Source organism: Cygnus atratus, chromosome 27, assembly GCF_013377495.2.
Source record: "Cygnus atratus isolate AKBS03 ecotype Queensland, Australia chromosome 27, CAtr_DNAZoo_HiC_assembly, whole genome shotgun sequence".
NCBI lineage: Eukaryota > Metazoa > Chordata > Aves > Anseriformes > Anatidae > Cygnus > Cygnus atratus.
In genome coordinates, this window is record NC_066388.1 from 4859003 (window position 1) to 4879953 (window position 20951).

At 49.3% G+C, this 20951-nt stretch overlaps 1 protein-coding gene across 1 annotated transcript; it reads left to right on the top strand.

The window, feature by feature from the left end:
- Positions 1–614: 614 nt before the first annotated feature.
- Positions 615–20561, top strand: GMCL1 (germ cell-less 1, spermatogenesis associated). The gene is made up of 14 exons (XM_035568831.2): positions 615–875; positions 1725–1848; positions 4402–4498; positions 5276–5373; positions 5851–5963; positions 6586–6651; positions 6815–6899; positions 7109–7199; positions 7990–8130; positions 12494–12563; positions 16932–17007; positions 17811–17956; positions 18162–18249; positions 19202–20561. Exons 1-14 carry the CDS (start codon positions 679–681, stop codon positions 19328–19330), a joined length of 1521 nt encoding a protein of 506 aa, XP_035424724.1. The 5' UTR covers positions 615–678; the 3' UTR covers positions 19331–20561.
- Positions 20562–20951: the final 390 nt, after the last annotated feature.

Here is a 20951-nt window from a genome sequence, read left to right on the forward strand (position 1 = left end):
TCCTGCTGAATGTGGGAACCCTCCTCAAATCCACACGGGCTGGGATTGTTTTTTTTTTTTTTTCTCCTTTTACTTTAAATAAACCAACCGGTGACGGCTGAGGGACCCGACACCCAGCTGCACCCCTCCAGCACCACCAGGGGCGGCTCACACACGGAGGCGAAGCCATTTGCCGGCTGTTTTCCCCCAAAAGATGGGGCTGGCAAGTGGGCGCCTACGCCAAAGCGGGGCTGGCTGGGAAGGGTGACAGGGGGGTCCCTGTGCGGGTGGGGAACGGCCATTTTATTGGAGGAGGAGGAGGAGGAGGAGGAGGAGGAGGAGGACGAGGAGGAGGAGGAGGAGGAAGGCCCCTGCCCTCCATGGAGCCCGCCTCCAACATGGAGCCCAGCTCCAGCACTGCGCATGCGCAAGGGGAGGGGGCGCGCAGAGGGAGGAGGAGCAGAGGGAGGGGCACAGAGGCAGCTGCGCATGCGCAAAGGGAGACGGTAGCAGAAGGGAGCACCGCGGTCGCGCATGCGCAAAGCGAGCGGCGCGCCGGCTCGCCCCGCGCATGCGCGCAGGTGCGCGGGCCGGCTGCTGCGCATGCGCAGAGCCGCCGGGGCCATGGCCGCCGCCGGCCGTTGCTGAGGCGCCGCCGCCGCCCGGCCGCCATGAGGAGGAGGCGGCGGCGGAGCGGCCATGGGCTCGCTGAGCAGCCGGGTGCTGAGGCGGCGGCGGGGCGGCGGCGGCTCCTCCTCCTCCTCGCCGGGGGCTGGGGACGGCGGCGGAGGGGGCCGAGGGGGGAAGAGGAGGCGCGGCGGGGCCGAGGGGCCCGGGGACAGCGACAGCGAGGGGGAGGCCGAGCGGGAGGAGCGGCTGCTCAACGCCCCCCGCAGGTCCGGGGGGGTCCTGGGGGGGTTTGGGGGTTCTTGGGGGTGGGGCTTTGGGGGGTTCTGGGGCGGTTCGGGGAGGTTCTGGGAGGTTTTGGGCGCGTTCTGAGGTCCTTTGGGGGTGTTCTGGGGGCTTTGGGGAATTCTGAGGGGGGGTTCTGGGGTTTTTTAGTGGGTCGGGGGGCTTTGGGGGGGGTCAGAAGTTTGGGGAGGCTTTTGGGGGGGCTGAGGCTTTTTAAAAGGGGTTTCTGGGGCATTTGAGGGTTTTGGAGGGGTTCTGGGGCCTTTTGGGCGTTCGGAGGGGTTTTGGAGGGGCTCTGGGGCTTTTTGGGGGAGTTCTGGGGCTTTTTGGGGGGTTGGGGGGCTTTTGGGGGGTCAGAAGCTTGGGGGGGGTTTGCAGGAACTCTGAGGTCTTTTAAATGGGGATTATGGGGCCTTTGGGGGGGGGCTCAGGGCTTCTGGGAGGAGTCTGGGGCCCTTGGGGGGGTTTCTGGGGGCCTTTTAAAGGGGGGTGGGTTCTTCTGGGGCCTTTTAAAGTTTTTTTTTTGGGGGCTTATTGGGGCAGGGACTGGAGGTTGGGGGTGTAGGGGCTGCTGCAGGGTTTGGGGCTGAGGGGATGTGGCTGTGGGGCATGTGGGGACCCAGCGAAGCTGCGGGGAGGTCGTGCAAAAAGGGGGGGTAGGGAAAAGGGCTGGGGGGGGGGGGTTGTTTGGGAGCACCTCGGGGTAGGGGCAAACTCGGGTAGGGTCAAGCGTTTTGGGGAGAAAAAAGCCCAAACTGCGAAGTGCTCTGCTTAGCGTTTTTGTACAACGGGAAGTTTTCAGGGAGCGTGCCTCTGTTTGCTTTTCCGAACAGGAAGAAGCTGAAAAGCACCTCCAAGTACATCTACCAGACGCTGTTCCTGAACGGCGAGAACAGTGACATCAAGATCTGCGCGCTGGGAGAGGAGTGGAACTTGCACAAGATCTATTTGTGTCAGGTGAGCTGCTCGCTTACGGCACGAGCTACGATAAAGGGAGCTGATGAAATAATACCTCAACAACCCCTAAAACGATACCGCAGTACGCACGGATGGAGGTTTTCCTCTTCTTTTCTGTTCTCCTCTGTTTCCCGCTCCGCGCTCGTTCTGTGGTGGGTTCGAGCACCGTGCGTTGGGCTTTGGGAACCAACCTGAGGGAGCGCGGCTGTGGCCCCCTGTCTGCAGACAGCTTCTTCAGCTCCCTTTTGCCGTTAATTTTTTAATCCGCTTGCTTTAACCTTGGCCTGTCCTTTGTGAAAACTGCTGGAAGTTGTCTCTTGATGTCCTGAGAACCTGTTCTCGTCTGTTAAACGAGCAGCTGGGGGTCTCCCGTGAGGCTGCTGTTACTGCAGAGCAAGGAAAGCGCCTCCAGGAGGGGTTTGTTCGTAGAGCACCCTCCTCGATTCGGCGTCCCTTGGGGAGGGACCTGCAGCGGGGCTGCAGCTGCGTCTCCAAAGCTGCCATCGAGCGACCTGTGGAGGTCTGCGCGAACGCCGCACGTGCTGTGCCCTGCTGATCTGGGTTTTGGTGCGAATAGCCGTGGTTTTCTCTGCGCAGTGCTTCCCTTTGCTGCTTTTCCTGGGACAGAAGTGGGGACCGAGCTTGGCTTTTGCCTCGAAGCCTCTAGCTCGGCTGCAGCCTTAACTTTAAAGCAGGAGTCTGACCTCGGGAGCAATTTATTTGAAGCCAGATGAGAAAATAGCTCCAGGCTCTCTGCCTGAAAACGTGTGTGCCCGTCTGCTAGGTGCAGTCAGACACAGTGCAGGGCTCTGAGTTACGAGGAGGTGTCAGAGTGGGACGCTCGGCAGGCTGGGTGCAGTTTTCCTGGCGTCACAAACGACAGCAGGAACGAATTCTGGCTTTTTTTCGGGTTGCGTTAACCAAATGTGGTGCAGGTACAACAATTCCTTACATCGGCCAAGGTGGCGAAGTTCCATTGTGCCCTTGCAGGAGGAAGCCTTTAGTTTGGCATGTGTTAGAGCATTTTAAAGAGCACCAACGAGGGAGGAGAGCCCCGATCGCTGGATAGAAGAGAGGGTGTGCTTTGTTGGGGCGGACGCAGCCTCAATTGCCAGCTCCGTTTTGGCTCTACAGCTAACGAAGGGAGGATGTGAGCGGGCTGAGCGGCCGGACTCCAACAGGATAGACACACTGCTCGTTAGTCCGCTGGTAATTATGGGTGGTTTTAATTGTCGCTGTGATTCTGTTGGTGCTATAGCACGAATTCGTGAGGCTGCTCCTCCAAACCTGGTGCGAGTGGCTGCTGGCGATGTTAACTCACGTCCCCGGGTGCTTTTACCAGGCTTTGAAAATGGCAGCGTTGTTCTGTAGAGGCCTCCTGCACGCGAGGCTCCTGCGAGGAGGAATTTCGCGGCTAAGTCGCCGTTCTTACAAGTTAGGTTTGTCTTGGAATTGACGCTCTGTCACTGGGAAATAGTTTTGGAGCTCAGAAACACCTCTGTAAATTACTCTTAACGAGGTTGTCTCCTCGTCCGCCTGGTTGAGCGGGCTGTCTCTGTCCGAGCGTTTCCCTGGTGTCTGAAGCTCCTGACTGACAGCCGTAAGAAACGGAGGGTTACCTTTTCCTTGCGCTGTTTGCTAAAATAATGAACTCATCCTAAAAGCGAGGAGCCGATCTGCGTGGCGCAGCTGAGGTAGCCTCGTGAGGACTGGCGAGGTGATCCTGGCTCTGAGCGTAGCGTGGTTTCGGTGTGTGCGGTCAGCGCCGCGGGGGGCGCCGAAGGGGCAGGAATATTTCCGTCGTCAGGCAGTTGGGTGCTGTCCGCTGCCCCGGGCTGAAGTGCTGAGTTACGAGGTCAGGGGATGCGGCACGGGACAAATAGACTTCATCTTTCTGGTCTCTAAGGTAAACTTCAGGGAGTGAAAGCATCTCAGGATGCATGCGTCTGCTGCTGAGAAGGACAGTCATGAGCCCTAGTAGAGCAGTGTATTTCACCCCATGTGGGTGGAAACCAATCCAGTTCTAGTTTTTTATGCCTTCCGCTTTATTATAAAGGTATATTTCCATAAGCGGTGTATGTGTCTGTGTCCTTGGTATGAGACTACAGCCTTGTACGTTAATTTGTACGTCTTGCGTGCTTCTTTTTTTTTTTGCTTTAATACCCAAACTGGCATTGCCTGATGCCTGCAGGATTTGTTGCCCGCTGGTAACGTTGAGGACTTAGTTCTTGGACTAATTATATCCCCATCGGTGCTGTGGTTTGTAGGAGAAATGCTTATGCGGCTTTTCTGGCCCTCTAAAGCTCTTTACTTTGATTGTAGCCGTGCAGTCCAATTTTTCTGGATGCGTTTTCACTTTCAGGAATAAAGCAATTACCCGTAGCCCTTTCTCGAGTATGCCGGAATGTTTCAGCTTGTGAAATGTTCCCCTAACGCCTTTTGTTCGGCGTAGAGGGAAACGCGAACGGTTTGGGTTCCTGTGCTGCTGTGGGTGTTTTAATTTGAATGGAATCTCTTACCTGAGGTCTTTGTCTCTCGTCTCCCCTCATGTAGTCAGGCTACTTCTCCAGTATGTTCAGCGGATCCTGGAGAGAATCGAGCATGAGCGTCATAGAGCTGGAGATTCCTGACCAGAATATTGATGTGGAAGGTAAGAAGGAGCCTTTTATCTTGACCTGAAGGTAGCAGTTAGCTTGAACCTGACAAAAAGAATGAAAATAAAGCCCAGAAATTTAAAACTAACAGAAACTTGAGAGAGAGAGTCCGGTGCTCGTTTGGATTTGAGCTGAATTCGGGTCACCGGTAGGGCTGAGCTCACGTTGGTGCCTGCTGCTGAGGAGCTCGCCTCGGTGTTTGGGCAGCAGGGAGCTCTCGGGAGCAACGTACGCGACTTGTGGGAACCCCAGCGGTGGAGCACATCGCCTCCTCATCCGCCAGCTCTTGAAAAGCTCTCGAGTGGAGTCCTGGCGGGGGACAGAGGCGAGCTGGCAAAACATTTTCCTGCGCTTCCGAGCCCCGTGCAGTGAAGCAGCAGAGTTCTTCAGAAGAACTGCGGAGAAATGTTTGATGTGATAGGAGTATCTCTGCCTAACGCTGCTGATCGATTGCACGGAGGGATCGTGAGGTTTAGGTTCTTCTTATCTGGTTTTATTGCTCTCCGCATTGCTCCGTGACGTGACGTGGCAGCTATTTTGGGATGGATATTTTGTTGAGATAGTGAAATGGGCCGTATTTCATTACTTAATGGCGTGTTTTGTGTGTACCGTGTGTGTGTGCGCTTGGCTGGTAAATATTAGCTTTTTAGCTAAAGAGCAAATAAGTATGGTTGTAGAGAGCGTGCACTCGAGTGCCGTGGTTGTATTTCAGGCTTCTTTCAGCTCTCCAGGTTCAATGTCCTGTATTTGTTTGACAGCTGTCCTTTTTCCAGCTCTACAGGTGGCTTTCGGCTCGCTGTACAGAGACGATGTGTTAATAAAACCCAGTCGGGTAGTTGCACTTTTAGCAGCAGCCTGCATGCTGCAGCTTGTAAGTAATAAATGCGCGGTGTTTGTACGCTCTCCTGTCAGATAAACAGCTCGTAACACACACACACGTTCTGTTTCAGCCAGATAAATGAATAATTCTCGTATAGTAAGTGGAAAAGAAAGCCGAACACAGTGCACTGGTTTTGTTTCAAAACGCTGTGGCTGAGACTCGGTTGGAATATTAAGTGAGATTTTGGGGATCGTATCTGGAGGTAGATTAAAGTAGGTTTTCCCAGCTCATTTGTTCTGCCCTGGAGGTATTCATCAAGCTGTTCTTTCAAGTGAGAGAGCCTTGAGAAAAACTTAAGCTATTTTTCTGGGGAACCATCTAGATAACGCAGCACAGGTCACTGTGGGGCGTGTGATTTGGGCGATAGCTCAGGCATGAAAACTTGTACGAACTGCATAATCTCTTGCACTTCCTGTTTGGAAAATTACACCTTGAATATTTGTGGTTATTTTTTTTTTGTCTCCACAGGATGGCTTAATCCAGCAATGTGGTGAAACGATGAAGGAAACCATTAATGCAAAAACTGTGTGTGGTTATTATAATTCAGCGGGGACATACGGGTTAGACTCTGTGAAGAAAAAGTAAGAATTAACTTTCTCCATGCTGCTTTGCACGCTGCTAATTAGCAATGCGAGGTTACAAGCAGTAAAATAATGCTCAAGTTAAATTCTGGTTTTTTAAAGCTGTCTGAATTGAGCTCTGCTCATTCTATTTAGTTTTCCAGTTTCCACTATAATCATCTGCCTTAATTTTAACGTAGATTGTAGTAGATCGATTGCCCTGTGCTGTAAATGAGTTAATTACTGAAGCGTATTAGTAAAGACAATCTATTTTATCTTCAGCGTGGCAATAAAACAGTATTTGTGATCATAGACCGTTTTAGAGCGAAGCTGCTCTGATGTTAAAAATGGAAGGTTAACTTTATCTTAATTGGGAGGGATAATTACGTGGTTGGGAGCAGAGTGCTGAGGTTAGAGCTGACTGCTCCCTTCTGCGGTGAATCGGAGCTTTTTGTGGTAGCTTTTGAGCTTCTGAATTTTGAGTTTAGCTTTTGCTGTACCCCGGGGGAAACTGATCCAGTGGGTGGCAGCCCTGCTGTGCGAAATCGGGTGTCGTGACCTAGAGGAGCCCGAGCAAGCGTTGCAGAAATGTTGGCGTGCGTAGGAAAAAACCGAAGGTACTAATTCCTTGCTTTTAACCTAGGTGCCTTGAATGGCTCTTGAATAACCTGATGACTCACCAGAGTGTTGAGCTCTTCAAAGAACTCAGGTATTCAGGCTTCAGTTAACTTTCAGTGATAAAGTACAGGTTTTACTGAAGTGTGAATCTCACTGCACATAACCTCCTAGGCTGTTGATGCTTATTACCTAACCTTTCTTGTCTTTGTGCTGTCTCGCAGAACTCTTACGATGTTTTGTGTTTTTTTTTTCAGCATAAACCTCATGAAACAGCTGATCAGCTCTTCTAACCTATTCGTAATGCAAGTGGAAATGGACGTGTATACTGCCCTCAAAAAGGTACTCAGCAAAGGCTCGTGCTCCTGTAGCAGCTGCTGTACGAAGCTGCCAGTTATAGCCCTTTCGGTGTTTACTGCAGGTATTTAATGGGGCAGCCGAAACTGTTGTAGGAACAACTGCGTTACGAAAATGTCACTTTGATAATGAACGTGTTAATAATTCTTTTAAAATTCTCCAGTGGGCTTACTGAGTTTGTCTGTTTCACCTAGTGGATGTTCCTTCAGCTAGTGCCTTCTTGGAACGGGTCTCTGAAACAACTCTTATCCGAAGCTGATGCCTGGTTTGCCAAGCGCAGGAAAGGTAGGACGGGGTGGATTGCCTGGGGTGGCCTTGGGCTGCCGCAGATGTGGGTTAGAAGTAAAATGTGACGGCCTGCCTCCATCTCCAGGCTTTCCCCTGTTTGCTCTGGGAAGGCTCGTCTCCGCCAGCAGTCCGAGAATCATGGGGTGCTTTGGGTTGGAAGGGAGCTTAAAGATCATCCTGCCTGACCCCTGCCCCCAGCCCCATCCAGCCTGGCCTTGAGCACCTCTAGGGCACCCACAGCTCCTCTGGCAGCCTGTCCCGCTGCCTCACCTCCCGCATAGCAAAGAATTCCTTCCTAATATCTAATCTCAGCACACCCTCTTTTAGTTTAAAGCCATTCCCCCTTGTCCTATCCCCACGCTCCCTGAGAGAATCCCTCCCGAGCTTTCCTGCAGCCCCCGTTAGGTCCTGGCAAGCTGCTCCAAGGTCTCCCCGGAGCCTTCTCTGCTCCAGGCTGACCAACCCCAGCCACTTCAGCCTGCCTGCGCAGAGATGGCTTTGTTGCTTTTGCTGTGGTACCGTTAGGGTGAGTTTCTGTTGCCTTCTCACTAGAAGGCACCGGTATTTTTCAAAAGAGGAAAAGTTTGGTCTGACGTTCCTGCTGAAAGGATTTATGTGTGCGTAACTTCTTCAAAATAGAAACACCTGTCACCTTGATTTTAGGTGCTGTACGTGATTCTCCTGTCTGTTGTAACTTTCCCAGATCAATAAATTAAAACTCAAACAGAAATAGGACCTGGAAAAGACTTAGGAAAGCAAGTCGTAATCCGGGTATGCTGCCTTGCAGATTTTGAGGATGACATTGCATTCCTGGAATCAGAGCAGGGGAACGCGTTCCTGTCGGTGTTCACACACCTGAGGCTGCAGTACATCATCAGTGACCTGGCATCGGCACGAATTATCGAGAGAGACTCCCTCATACCCTCAGGTGAGTGAGCACCCAGCTGATCGAGTTCCCTGTGCTTCTCGTCTGCCTTACCCCGGAGTAACTGGGGAGATCCGGGTGCGCTGCCTTGCCTCATCGCTTCCCGGTTGGTCTTCAAAGCCTAAATTGTGGCTGCAGACTCAGCAGAAGCTGAATATTTACATGCCTAAAAGTCTTAATAGGCGCATACGTAGGTGTGTTAAGTGTTCTGTCAGTCTGTCAGGTTATCAAAATATGCTGTAATCAATACTCAGTGCATTACCAGGGTCTAAGTGACTCCAGAGACCCAGATGTGGAAAGAAAAATCCTTTTAAGAGAGCAAAACCTGCTGTGGCTCAGTTGTTTTCTAGCCAGTGCCTTTCTAAAAAGAGTTGGGCAGTTTTTAATAGGTTTTGGAATAATACCTGGCGATGAAAACAAAAACACAGGACACTGTAAGCTCTTCTCCCATCTCAAAAGGCAAATGTTACTTGCTAGCAGATATTTAGGGTATTTTTAGAGGAAATAGGACAGGTAACTCCTCTGCTCTTGTTTTTTTTTCTCTTTGCACTTTGCCTGGTGTAAGTTATATCCTGTTTCCAGATCCCGGTGCTTTTTGAAGCCTGTAGAATGGATTTCCGTGTAAATGTTGCTGTAGCTTCCTGCTGTTAACATTATCAATAAATATCAAACGATCAAAAGGCCCCCTCTCGCCTTGCTGCTGAAGTCTGAGTTCACGGGCAGGCTTTGCTCTTGGAGGCTGCACAAACCTGGCTGCTGATGGACAAATAAGGCTGGAAATGAGTTGCCAGGTTGGGGTCTCGCTTGGAAATGCCCTCCCACTGTCATTCCTGCCTTTACCCTGTGAAGCAGCTGCCCCCTCCCCACTTCTCTTTTTTTCTTCTCGGTTTAACGTGCTCCCTGTAGCAGTGGCCTTCTGATGCTCTGCCTTGGAATTTGCCTCCTGGTGTCCTTGTTCTGTATTTCACTCTGGTCTCTTACCCTAGTTGATCCCTAGCATTGAATTTTGTATCTTAACTCCTGGACAGGTTTTTTTTCCCCTCTCTTTCTTTTACGCAACTTTGATTTTTTGTGCCTGCCCCCGCTCTACCTGTCCATTCACCTGTACCTCGGTGTGTCTGGAGGTGCAGGTGCCAGACATCAATTAAGGCCGCTTTATTGAGCTGTTTATCACTCTTCATTATTTGTACCTTCTTGACATCCACGTTCTTTCTGTCCGTACTTGTAGCCCTGGGCTTGCTCTGGGCTTTTGCCACCCGTAAATATTTAACCCGTCTTTCAGTTACACTGCTCTTTTCCTGTAGAATTAAAAGGATTTCTTGATCTTAATCTGGCTCCCTCCTCCGTGCCTCCACAGATGGCAGCACCGTGATACCTCGGTGCCAAAACGGGCTCAGTGGGGTGTTTGCTGTGAGGCCTGCTGGCCTGATCAAATAGTTTGACCCTTCTCAAACGTTTCGACCCTTTCCTTGTCACTGAGATGACGCAGCGAGCGTCCCTTTACTTGGTTTGCCTCCCTTGTGCTGCTGTGTCCTGTCTTCTGCCAGAAATAATGGTTCAGTTGCTCTTCTAGCTGGCAGTCTTCCCTCACCAGGCAGCTTTCGATGGAGTGGATGTGGACATTTGCTGCTGCCTGAAGGCTCTGGCTTTCCCTGCTCCCAGTTCTGGCTCGGGTTAATACCTTAAGAGGTGGAGAAGAGACTTGTCTTCTACCCGAAACCTGACAAAGTAAAATACGGAGCAGCACGATTGTCGTGTGCTCCAAGTGTCTCTTAAAAAGTGTTCTGGGGCCAGCAGGGGGAGGCAGCGCACTGCAGAGAGCTGCGGTGAGCTGGGGGCCGGGCTGGGGACGGTTTGGTCGGTTCTGCCCGGCAGGTGGGGCAGTTTTGGGGCAGCAGGCGATGAAATTTTGCATTGTATGTAAAAACGTCCGGAGAACAGATCTGTTCTTCTGTTGCGGGATATTTGATATGCCTAAGTGATTTGGGAAGCAAATACGATCCGCCCTGCTAAGTGCTTTTAAGATTGATGTTGGCAGAGGTTAGAATGCAGGTGCAAAAACATCTTCGTTCTGTAACAAAAAAATAAAACAGCGTCGGGTGATGACCCTGTAAACCCTCGCCTGCTTTACTGGTGACACGGCAGAATTGCAGGCCACTTGTGTGGGAAGTGGCGCCGTCGGCATGTGAGTAAGAAGGAAAACCAGAAAAACAAAAAAAAAACAGAACCAGAAATCTGCCGGTGTCAGGCTGGAATTCCTTCTCTTCGTGTTGCTGTTACCATTTCCCAGAATGGCAGTGCTCAGCCTTTCCTTCATGTTCTTCTGGGGATAAGCAACCGTCTCTACACAAAACCAGCAGCCAGCTTTCTGTGCACGTCAAAGCAAAGGCGATCCCTAAATCGTTACAGTTTTAATTGCAATTGTGAAGGCGATTGCTTGTGCCTAATGAAAAGCAGAAAGCAATTTTCACGTAGTCACAGGGAAGGAGAGAACAAAATGTTTACATTTTCAGGGCTGAGCTGTGATGAATGCTGCAGCAGGGGCTCGGACACTTGGCAGTCGCACAGAGGGAAAGGCAGCTGATAGGTTTTGAGTGTGTGGTTAGTGCAGGCAGAGTATCTGGTGTTTGCTCTAGCTCTGATTATTAATTTAAGAACAAAAGGCCTGAATTCCAAGGGAGCTGGGAGCACGGGAGGGAGGGACGACAAACCCTGGAGCTCTCTGCGTGCACGGTGAAGTCGTGCTGCTGGGGCTCGGTGCTTGAGAGCCCTCGTGATCCGTTGATCTCTCTCCTTGCAGCCAAAACCTGTAGTAAGACGAGGAACTTTTGCTCATCAATTAAAAAGAGGCTTGGATAAGTGTTGGTGGTGCCCTCTCGAGCAGAGAACTGCCCGGCAGCGGGCAGCGCGGGGGTGGTTGTGTTGTACCTGGGTAAATTGCCGGCTGCTCTGTGTTGTGACGTGTGAGCCTTCTAGATTATTCCAGGCCAGTGTTCTTGGGGAGGGAAAGAAAGAAACCGTGTGGTGAGTAGTGGAAAGAAACGGTGCAGTTCCTTCGTTGTGCTCTGTACGTGCGTGTGATACCGTACCGCGGGCTCCCAGCAGGGTCCGTTCTTGTTTGCGTGGAGGGGATGTGAGAGACACGTCCGTCGTGGGGCTGCTGAGCGAAACGTTCCTCCTTCTGTTCCACCTGGTCACATCTGAGCGTTTCGTGAGCACTGTTTTCTCTCTTAACGTTTACAAGCTCACAGATGAGCTGCGGTTGAAACATGAAGCGGGAAAACGAGGGGTGTACGTGTGCATATATTAAAGAACAGAGAAAATGCCCTGCCTCCGGATTTTTTTCTCCCTTTTAGCTCACTCATTCTGTTCCTTAACTGTGTAGTTTTCCATAAGCCATTTTTACACCTTCTGTTGTCCTTTTTGATCCCGTGGAGTCCAAATCTTGGCTTTTTAAGCTAGCAGGACAAGGGCTGGCTTAAAACTTTGTTGGGAACATCCAAGGAGAGCTCAGCAGCGATCTCGCTTCTTCCCCCTTTTATCATCTTCATCAGCTATCTGCTTTGTTCCGTGCTTGGGGTGGCTCTTGCTGTTCCTTTCATTGCAGTCCTTCCTCTGCAGCTTGTTCTCCTACGTGACCTTGCATACTTGCCCCTTTTGTTATCTCGACTAAGGACTTGCACACTGTGCTTTTGGGTGCCTGTGATCCCTTTTGTGTAACTGCCTCACAGACTATTAATTTGTGTTTTGCTTTATCTCTTGGTTGCAATTGTTAAGTTACCATAGCTGATAAAACCTTCCCAGTGCACTCAAAGCCCTGATTCAGGTTTATTCCTAGTAGAGGGCAACTTTCTCTTTTTCACACTTACCTGGGAAGAGTCGCTGTTCCCTTTCCCTTTTATTTGTTTTTCCTCTCGCTCAGCTGGTGCAGAGCTGTGGCGGCGGCTCAGGAAGCAGCATTGGACCCGATGACCTCTCGAGGTCCCTTCCACCCCCTTACAGTTCTGTGGTTCTCCTTGGGGCTTCTTAACGAGCTCCTCTGCTTGACAGAACCGCGCGTGCCGAGCAAATCTATTCGCTTGCCTACTTCCTGGCGCTCACGAGTGCTTGATCAGACAAACGCCGTGCTGAGCGACTCGGTGGTAGGTGCTGGATCGTACCTGTGCTGCTGCTGCTGTGGCCGGGGCCTGGAGGCGAACACCACGAGTCCCTTACCGCTGGTGGGTTAGCTCAGGCTGCTCAGTTAGCAAGCGTAAGCTTATTATTTCAATGTAACCTCATTTCTCTATTTCAAATGTTTTTGAACATCCCCCCCTTCCCGGCTCCGAAGACAACACCAAGCTCATTTATGTTTTTTTAATTTTAGAATGGCTGTCCTCTGTTTACAAACAGCAGTGGTTTGCCATGCTCAGAGCAGAACAAGACAATGATATTGGGTAGGTATATTACAGGATTTCCTTTATTTATTTCTTAAATCGGAAACCTTCCTCTTGTGTAAACTCTGCCATGTTCAGCGTTTGGAGTTGACGTTACAGAGGGGTGGGGGGGAAGGATATTTTGGTTTTAAACTGTTGTTCTCCGTGGAGCCATCTGTTCCTCGGGCTGGCTGACCTCCTGGCCTTTACGCAGTAAATTATAACATTTCTAGAGGTAAATGTTTGTGGTTTTTTATGTGCTTTTTTCTTTTGTTGGTTTACACGTATCCCTTGCTTTGAAATACACACTGAGGCTGTGAAATAGTAACTTCTTAGTTTACGTTTTAAGGGTGATTTTAGGAAAAGTCCTGCAGATGCAGAAGCCGCCTTTCCTCTTCTGCTTCCCGGCTCCCTGGGCGAGGTGCACCAGCGGCTGTGGCGCGGGGTGAGCGGCCGTCTCGGCGCAGGCGGCCGTCTGTCACGTCGTGTTTGTGCGGGGGTGGCTGCACGCTCACCTTTGCTCCTGCCTCTGCCGTGCAGCGAGCGTGGGCTCAGCGCCCCGCCACCCGCTCGCCTCGTTCCCGTCTCATTTCACAGCCTTCCCCCTCCGGCGTCAGGCCGACCGCTCTCCCCGCTGCCAGCACCTCCAGCTTTTTCCAGCTTTTTCCCCTTGTAGCCATCGAGGAAGCTCCACGACGTGCCACCAGCGTGCACGTGGTGCTTCTGTGCCCTTCGAAGGTCTGCGCGTGGCCGTACTTCGTGTAACTCCCCGACCCCGTGGGGTTTCTGCAGCCCCTGGTGGCTTGGGCAGCGAGGCATGCTGACTTTGTGTGCGTTACACCCACGTGGGGGATCACGAGCTGTTTCTTCTCCTTCAGCTTGCTTTTTGCCACGTGGAGTGGGTTCCTTGATCTCCTCTAAATATCGAAACGGTGGCGAGATGCAGCGGGGCACTTGTTCCTGCCTTTGTCTTCTGGTCTAGGTTTGAGCGTGCTTTGTGGCAGACAGATGTCAGGTCGGGGAGCTGCGATACGTGTATTATTGCCTCTCAAACACCCATAAACAGCCTCGTTCATGTTCTTCCACCGGTTCTGTTAGCCCAGCCTTTGCCATTCAGATGAGCACGCTTGATTGTGGAGCTGGGCTTAATTTATTAATTGCAATGTGAAGAGCGTAAGAGCCGGTGTCCTGAAGTGAACCAAAGGCTGTGCAGTCTGTGGCGGCGCTGAGTGGCCGAGTTAGACGCAGGAGGATGGGAGAGTGGTACAAGCGAAGAGCAGGCGCTACCTGGATGCATTTGGCAGTGAGCCGTTAGGAGTTTTCCACCTTGGAGGTCTGGCCTGGGTCCTTACAGAGCGACCAGCCCCCAACAGCCCTGTTCTTAAATACCTTTAGTCTGAGGCACTTCACCCTTTAGCCCCGTGGCAGTGTCTTCCATGGCTTAATTGTGTATCGTATAGGAGGTATTTCCGTAAGTTATTCTGTTCAGTGTAATCACGTAACAGGATAACAACTCCCCAGAACTGTGGCTGGGGTCTTTTGACCAAGACCTTTAGGAAGTGGTTCTTTGGCAACAGCAGCGCTTTAGGAAGTGGTGAAGGACGTAGCTGTGAGTCTCTTCAGCTCCTGCAGTTTAAGGTAGGGGGGTCGTAGCTGAGTTCTGATACGCCTGTTGTCTTGAGAAGCCTTTTACTGTTAGATACATCAACAACTGTACAAGAAATGGTCACGCATTGTGAAATCTGGCCTGCGCATTTCTGACTTGCAATATCAGAAACCGCAGGTAATGCGAGAGTGAGCGCTGACAGTCGTCAAAACCCCGTCACAGGATAAGGTTGTGTTTGCTGCTTTTTGCTGCTGGCGGTGTGACCGTATGGATTGCCAGCCATCAACATGTGCCGCTGGAAAGGCAGATCGTGCACGAGCTGAAGTGCAGCTGACTGGGATCATGGCGGCTCAAAACGAGAAGCTTCCGCGCTCGGCCGCGGTGCTGGCCATCTTGGTGACTCTTGGAATGCGCAGGGTGTTCTGTCAGGTCCTTCTTGTTTGTCTGGCTTTCTCTTTTGCAGCTTTTTTTTAATGGCTAAAACTGCAAATCTCAGGGAGAGAGAGCTGCGCTCACAGAGCAGGTACCTTTCCACCCGAGTCTTTCATTCTGGCGTTCATCGCCGAGGTCTCTGTTGGCGGCAGCGGTGAGCGGTGGGTGAGGCGCAGCGTTTCATCTCAGTGCACCTCAGCTTCTCATGAACCCGCTGGTTTGAGGTGGCGTCCAGGTTGCTGTTTGTTTAGTAGCCAATAATGGCTAATTGTCTTTGAACACGCTGCTCTCTGGAGCCGTGTGGGAGGGAGATGTGTGCATGCAGAGCGCTCCCCGAGACCGTGCGGTGTCTGACAAGGCCGAGTCTTGCCCAAGCTCCTGCGACCGCTTCTCTGTTCTGCTGGCAAGCCGTGCTGACACCTCTGGTGAGGTGCCTGTGGTTAAAACTCGTCTCAGAGGGCAAGACGTGCGGCTGTTCCTTGTGTCAAAGCAAATAGTTTGGGCGTTTATCCCACCTGTAGCTAGAGGAGAATGAAGGTTCTGTAAGGCCCTGCTTTTACCCAGCTCTGCTCCCCTTCCTCCCACAGCTCCTGCCTGTCTCAGGCGTGTTTTTTCCCATCGAGGTGAGGATGAAGACTTGGTAAACTGGACAAAATGTGAGGTCTGGCTCCCGCTGAGCTGGAGTGAGGTCCCATTTTGGTGCCTCACCGCGTAATTCCACCTGCTGCTTCGGAGACTGCCGCTGCAGCGAGGTTAGGGTGCTTTGAAATACGTGCTGTGGCTTGCTCGTTCAATAACAGAGAGGAAAAGATGATGTTCCTCTTCTGTTTTGGTAGGTTGTATTTTGAAGGACTAAATGTTTTATTCCCTCTTCTAGAATTTGAGAATTTTGGAGGATAATACTGGAGTTTGTGCCACTGAAATGTGGCTGCTTGAGGTTTCCTCCTTGTGCCCAAGTGGATCACGTCTTTTTAACTTAACCTTTGTTCTGGGACAGTTGTGAGAGACATCTCTCAGGTCTGCGGCTGGAATCGTTGCTACTCCCCTGGTCTTTTGGCAGCGTTCAAGAAGGAAATAGAATAACTTGGCTGCTCGCTAAGCATACAGTAGGCCAGGGGAAGTGGTTAAAGCTGGAAGTTTTGCATCTTCTGAGGCTGCTTGAGGAATTGAGGGGGGAATACTAATGTCTGTCTGAACATTATGTACGAATGTTTTTGAAATCTGTCAGTAATTAAACAGAAATAAATCTTTTATCATCGTTACTGGATTTAGGTCAGCTACATAACCAGTTCAGCCAGACGATGTGGAAGAAGCACGCAGGAGGCTCTTGGATGAATTTGGTTAACATGACTAGCTTATTTGCTTAACTTGTTCATAAAATACTTAATCTTCCCGGATTAGATTTTACAGAAACAGGTAAAGTTTGTTCGGAAAAGCTTGTTCGGAAAAGCTACAGCTGCAAGTTCTTGTGGTGTACACACAGTAGGAAGAAAGTGCTGCTTTTCTTCTTGCTTCTCTGGCTAACAGCATGTTGTGTGACACCGGGGGGTTACAAGCACGTGGGGGTTGCCTTTCATTTGATTTATATCCTCATTTTGGGTGCATTTCATCAGCCTGACTGCAGGCCTTTCTGGCAGCGGCTGTTTGTTTGGTTAGTGATGTAACCGTGTTTCACGTTCCGTGAGTACCATACCCCTGGAAAACTGCAACTGATTTTCCTTGGGCTGGATCTGCGAGGCTGGAGAATGTGTTCAAGCACCAGTGGAAGCTGCTGGGTGAAATAAGTTCACATTTGTACAGGAGGACGGAATCGAGAGGCTTGCAGCGTGCTGCGAACACCGAGGGTAAACTTTTTTTAGACGAGTTGCATAACCAGCCACTTGAGAAATCTTTCAGGATGTCTCTCTGGGCGCTTCTGCATCGTGCTGCTGCTGAGCTGAGCTTGCAGCTGTTGCCCAACAGCGGCACTCGGTTCTGCGTGCACCCAGCGAGCCGGACTGCTGCCTGTGGAAAGGGCATGTTAAGGGGGAGTGGAGAGCGTAATTCATTGCAAGAGCTAGACACAAAATGTCCTTATCTCGAGTGGTTCTTTCGTAAAAGTCCTGCGTAACCGAGGCGTAACAACCCGGTCTCTGTTGCAGGTTTGAAGTAGTTTGATGTTTGTGGGGTAACTCAGGTAGGAAAGGACCCTGAGAAGTCACCTGCACAAAGCCTCTGCTCAAACCAGGGGCGGCTGTGGGGTCAGGCCAGGTCACTCAGGCCTCTTCAGCTTTCCCATGCTAAAGTAACAAACAGAGCTGTTCGAATGGCCTTAAAGATGAACTGTTTTTTTTTTTTTTTTTTTTTTGCAGGCCTCAAGAAATAAATAAAGAGGAACTGGAAGGAAACAGCATGAGGTGTGGTAGAAAGCTTGCAAAGGACGGTGATGTAAGTACGGCGTGCGGCTTAGTTAGTGCATAGCTGACATGTCTCAGACATGTTAGGTATTTTCAAAACACGTAGGTCTTAATTGTCAACCTGCATCAAGAAGGTGGAATGGAGGTGAAAGAAATTCCTTTGTTCTTCCTAGAAGGCTGAAAATGCTTGTTGTGTGTGAGATGAGTAAGGAGTTAGTGTTTTAATTGTGCTGGTGCACTGCAAGCAAGCCCATGTTTGGAGAAACTTGCAGTGTGTGAGGAGAGGGAACGTTGCCGTGACTTGTCATCTGGGACTCGTAAAATGCACGTGGTGAAAATAGAGCCATGTTCACTAACGCCTTTTTTTTTGGCGTGGAAAAGGAAGCTTTCTAGATCCAACGTGTAAAAACCAAAGTCAGAACCCCTGTGCGTTCCTTCTGTGTGTGTGTGTCTTTAGGTAAAAGGTCTTGTGGAAAAGTCTGAAGTCACTGAACTTGAGGGTATTGCACTCAAAGGAGCATTTTGGGTGTGAACGGGACCTGCGGCTAAGTGCTACGCAGAACCGTGGCGCTGGTTTTGAGAACATAGAAGCATTTTATACGTGTGTGTGCAGCATGCTTCTGTGTGTCTGGAAGGCAGCTGCTGCTGAGCTCGTCTCCAAGTCATCAGTCTGCCCGGGCTGCCCGCTGACACCTGATGTTTCGGGTGGCTGTTCACAAGGCTCCTCTTAGCTTGAGAACCCCATTCCCACCTCTGACCTGATGGCAAGCAGCTCTTCCCCTGCCTGTCACAGCAAATACTCAGCCTGCTTTGTTCTCTGCTTCTGTCCTTCAGTACTGCTGGCGATGGACTGGCTTCAACTTTGGCTTCGACCTCCTCGTTACGTACACCAACCGTTACATCATTTTCAAGCGGAATACGCTCAATCAGCCGTGCAGCGGGTCAGTCAGCCTGCAGCCTCGGAGAAACATAGCCTTCAGGTAACAAATAGCCAAGAATTCAGACCCCGTGGTGTGTGCTAAAACCTGTTGCCTCAACCAAGTCTTGCCGCCTGTGCTTGCGTTTAATTTTGTTACCATAATGTTGGTTGTGTTTGAAAATGGTATTGTCTCCTTGGGAGAAACTTTGTGCTGGAAAAACAAAGTTCTGGGAAACTAAGTAACGTAACTGTTGTTATATCCTCAGGTTACGTCTAGCCTCTTTTGATAGCAGTGGGAAAATTATTTGCAGTAGAACAACGGGGTATCAGATCCTAACCCTAGAGAAAGACCAGGTACGTTTGTGGATTTTTGAGCTGTTGAACTTGAATTGCAGAGTCCAAGGCATTAAAAAAAAATATGCTGAGAAGTCAAGAGTGCTTTTGAAGAGCTGCTGTTCTTTTTGTTGCTGATGTGGAATGTAAAGTGCTGCTTTTATAGGGAGTGGAAGATCAAGCTAATGCAGGAAGTGTAAGTAGAGTAGGATATTGTGGATTTCATTAGTGCTGATATAATGAAATTAGTTCCCATGGTGCTGCTGAAACTACCTGCTGCTGGTGTCGTGCTCGGATGGCAGCTCGCTTTCCCAGACTTCCAGCACTGGTGCGATTACCCTTCTGAATAATAGGTCCATCAGACTGCTGCTTATTTAGAGGCAAATCTGGAGTTTATTTAAGGAGACTTGTATTGTAAACTGAAGACCGTTAAAAGAATGTCTGTGTGTTGTTCAAGGGTGGTATTTATTATTCTGTGCAAGAAAAATAAACAGAAACCTCAGAGAGGAGTTTTCTTAAGAAAATATACCCGTTTGGCTACCGCCAAGCCAATTCTTAGAGTAAAACAAAAAGAATTCAAACATCAAACTAGTTTGTTTTACAGAATGGGCTGTTAAGGATTGCCTGGATTGTTAAATCACCTGAAACCGAGAGTGGTAGAAGTGTCTCCAGCTTACTGGAAGTCTTCTCAGCCACTTCTTGCAGTTTCATTATGCCTGATGCAGAAGGATGGCAGCACTGGGACAAAGGACAAAGGCTTACAACCATTTTGAGAACATCTTATCAGTGTTAGCGTTATAAAATATCTGAAAGGAATGATTATCTTGATTTTTTTAAAATATTTTGATCTTTTTATAGACAGTCATTAAAATTTATAGAATGATTGTTAGCATCCATCTTGTGTGCTCTTTGTACTTCCTTCTAAGGGAAGTTTTTGCTCACTATACAAACATCCTTTGTGTTTGCTTTACAGGAGCAGGTGGTAATGAACCTGGACAGCAGGCTCCTGATCTTCCCACTCTACATCTGCTGTAACTTCTTGTACACGTCGCCAGAGAAGAAGACGGACAGTGAGGCACTGCTGGAAAATTTGGAAAGCTGAGACCTCTTCAGTGGAACATAGTAGCATTCGTACGACTCTGTATACCTGCTTTAAGTTAATGCCCTGCTGACGCACAGAGCTTTGACAACAAAAAGGCCTTACACTGTAGCAAATGATACATGGCCTTAGTATACTCCTATGCATATCTGAAGAGAAGATCAGAAATGATATAGGCCAAAACTAGTTACCCTGTATTCGTTTTTGTTTCTGTTCTGCATCTTCAGACAACAGCCATTCCATGTTTGAGAGATGTTCCGCTCTTATTTTTTTTCTGGGTAAAAACTGAGCCAAATTGGAAATAGGGAATTTGTGTGAATGACATGTCGCTAACTTACCTGTCAAATTCTAAGCACACGCTGTAGGATGTATGGTTAGTTAGTGTGATTTTTTTTTTTTTTTTTTTAAATAACTGGTTTGTAAATACCAGATCCATAGTCAGCTTGCTTTTGTGGTCCTTTTCCAGTAGGGCCAAACACATTTGTGTAGTTGATGCCTGTCAACTTCTGTTATTTAACTGGACAGATTTCAAACCTGCTTGTTTTTTAAGCCATTACTGCATCTCATACAGATACTTTTCTTTCTTGTTTATCCGCCTTTTTTAATGTTGCAGCAAAAATTTCTCTTCCAGTTTTTAGCATGTGAATTTGCTAATTTGCTCATAAATGAATTTTTTTCCACCTACTGAACATAATCTAATGTACTAAGCATCATTTGAGTCTGTTATACAGCAGCAGCTTTCAGCTAGGATTCTGCTGAATCCTTCCTGTACTCACATAAACCAAATACCAATTTTTAAACATTGTTTTTTTTTGTGACTTGTTTTAACTGTTACATTGGGAATATATCCCCATTTTAGCTCAGGAACTTGTGACCTTTGAGTGCCTTTTGAGTAGTATGTGTTCACACAAACTTCACATCAGTTAAGCAAGGTCACAGGATCCAAAGTAAGAGCTGGGAACAAGGGATTCACTTTGAGTTGGTTTGATGAGCGAGTCAAGTATAAGAGGTACGCTGTATTTGTTTCTCGTGTGTGCTGGGTTTTGTTTGACTATTACAGTTTTGAATTCTTACATCAGGATTTTTGGATTCAAGGTGGGAATTTTGCCTCTTAAGTAGCCTATTTTTTTAATGTCAAAAAAGTATAAAACCATTTGTACTTTATAACGAGGATGAAATTATTAGGCAAGATGGAGAAACGTGGCAACTTGTCAATAAATGACTTGAAATGGAAGACTCACTGGTGTCTGTCCTTCTGTGCCAGGAATTGTTTTTTTTCTATTGGATTCAGCCCATGGGTGCGCCTCTCTATCTTGCGTTCTTATTTCTTTGGACAAGAAGCAGAAGAATTTTAAGGCTTTCATCTGCTAGAGCATCCAACTTGGATTTTAGACACTCGAGCACTTTAGTAAAAAGCTTTTAAAACCATCACTGATTCAGCAGAAGGAAATCTGGGCTGCTTGTTACTGCTGGAAGAGAACAGGTACATTAAAATACCTGCTTTTCCAGGCCTGGCTGGTGGGTTGAGCTGCTCGAGGGCTCCTGCTTCATGCTGAGGGCTTGCCCTGCTGCAAGGTGCAGGACCGGATCCTGCTCTGCCCGTACACTCTGCTGGATCCTGGGG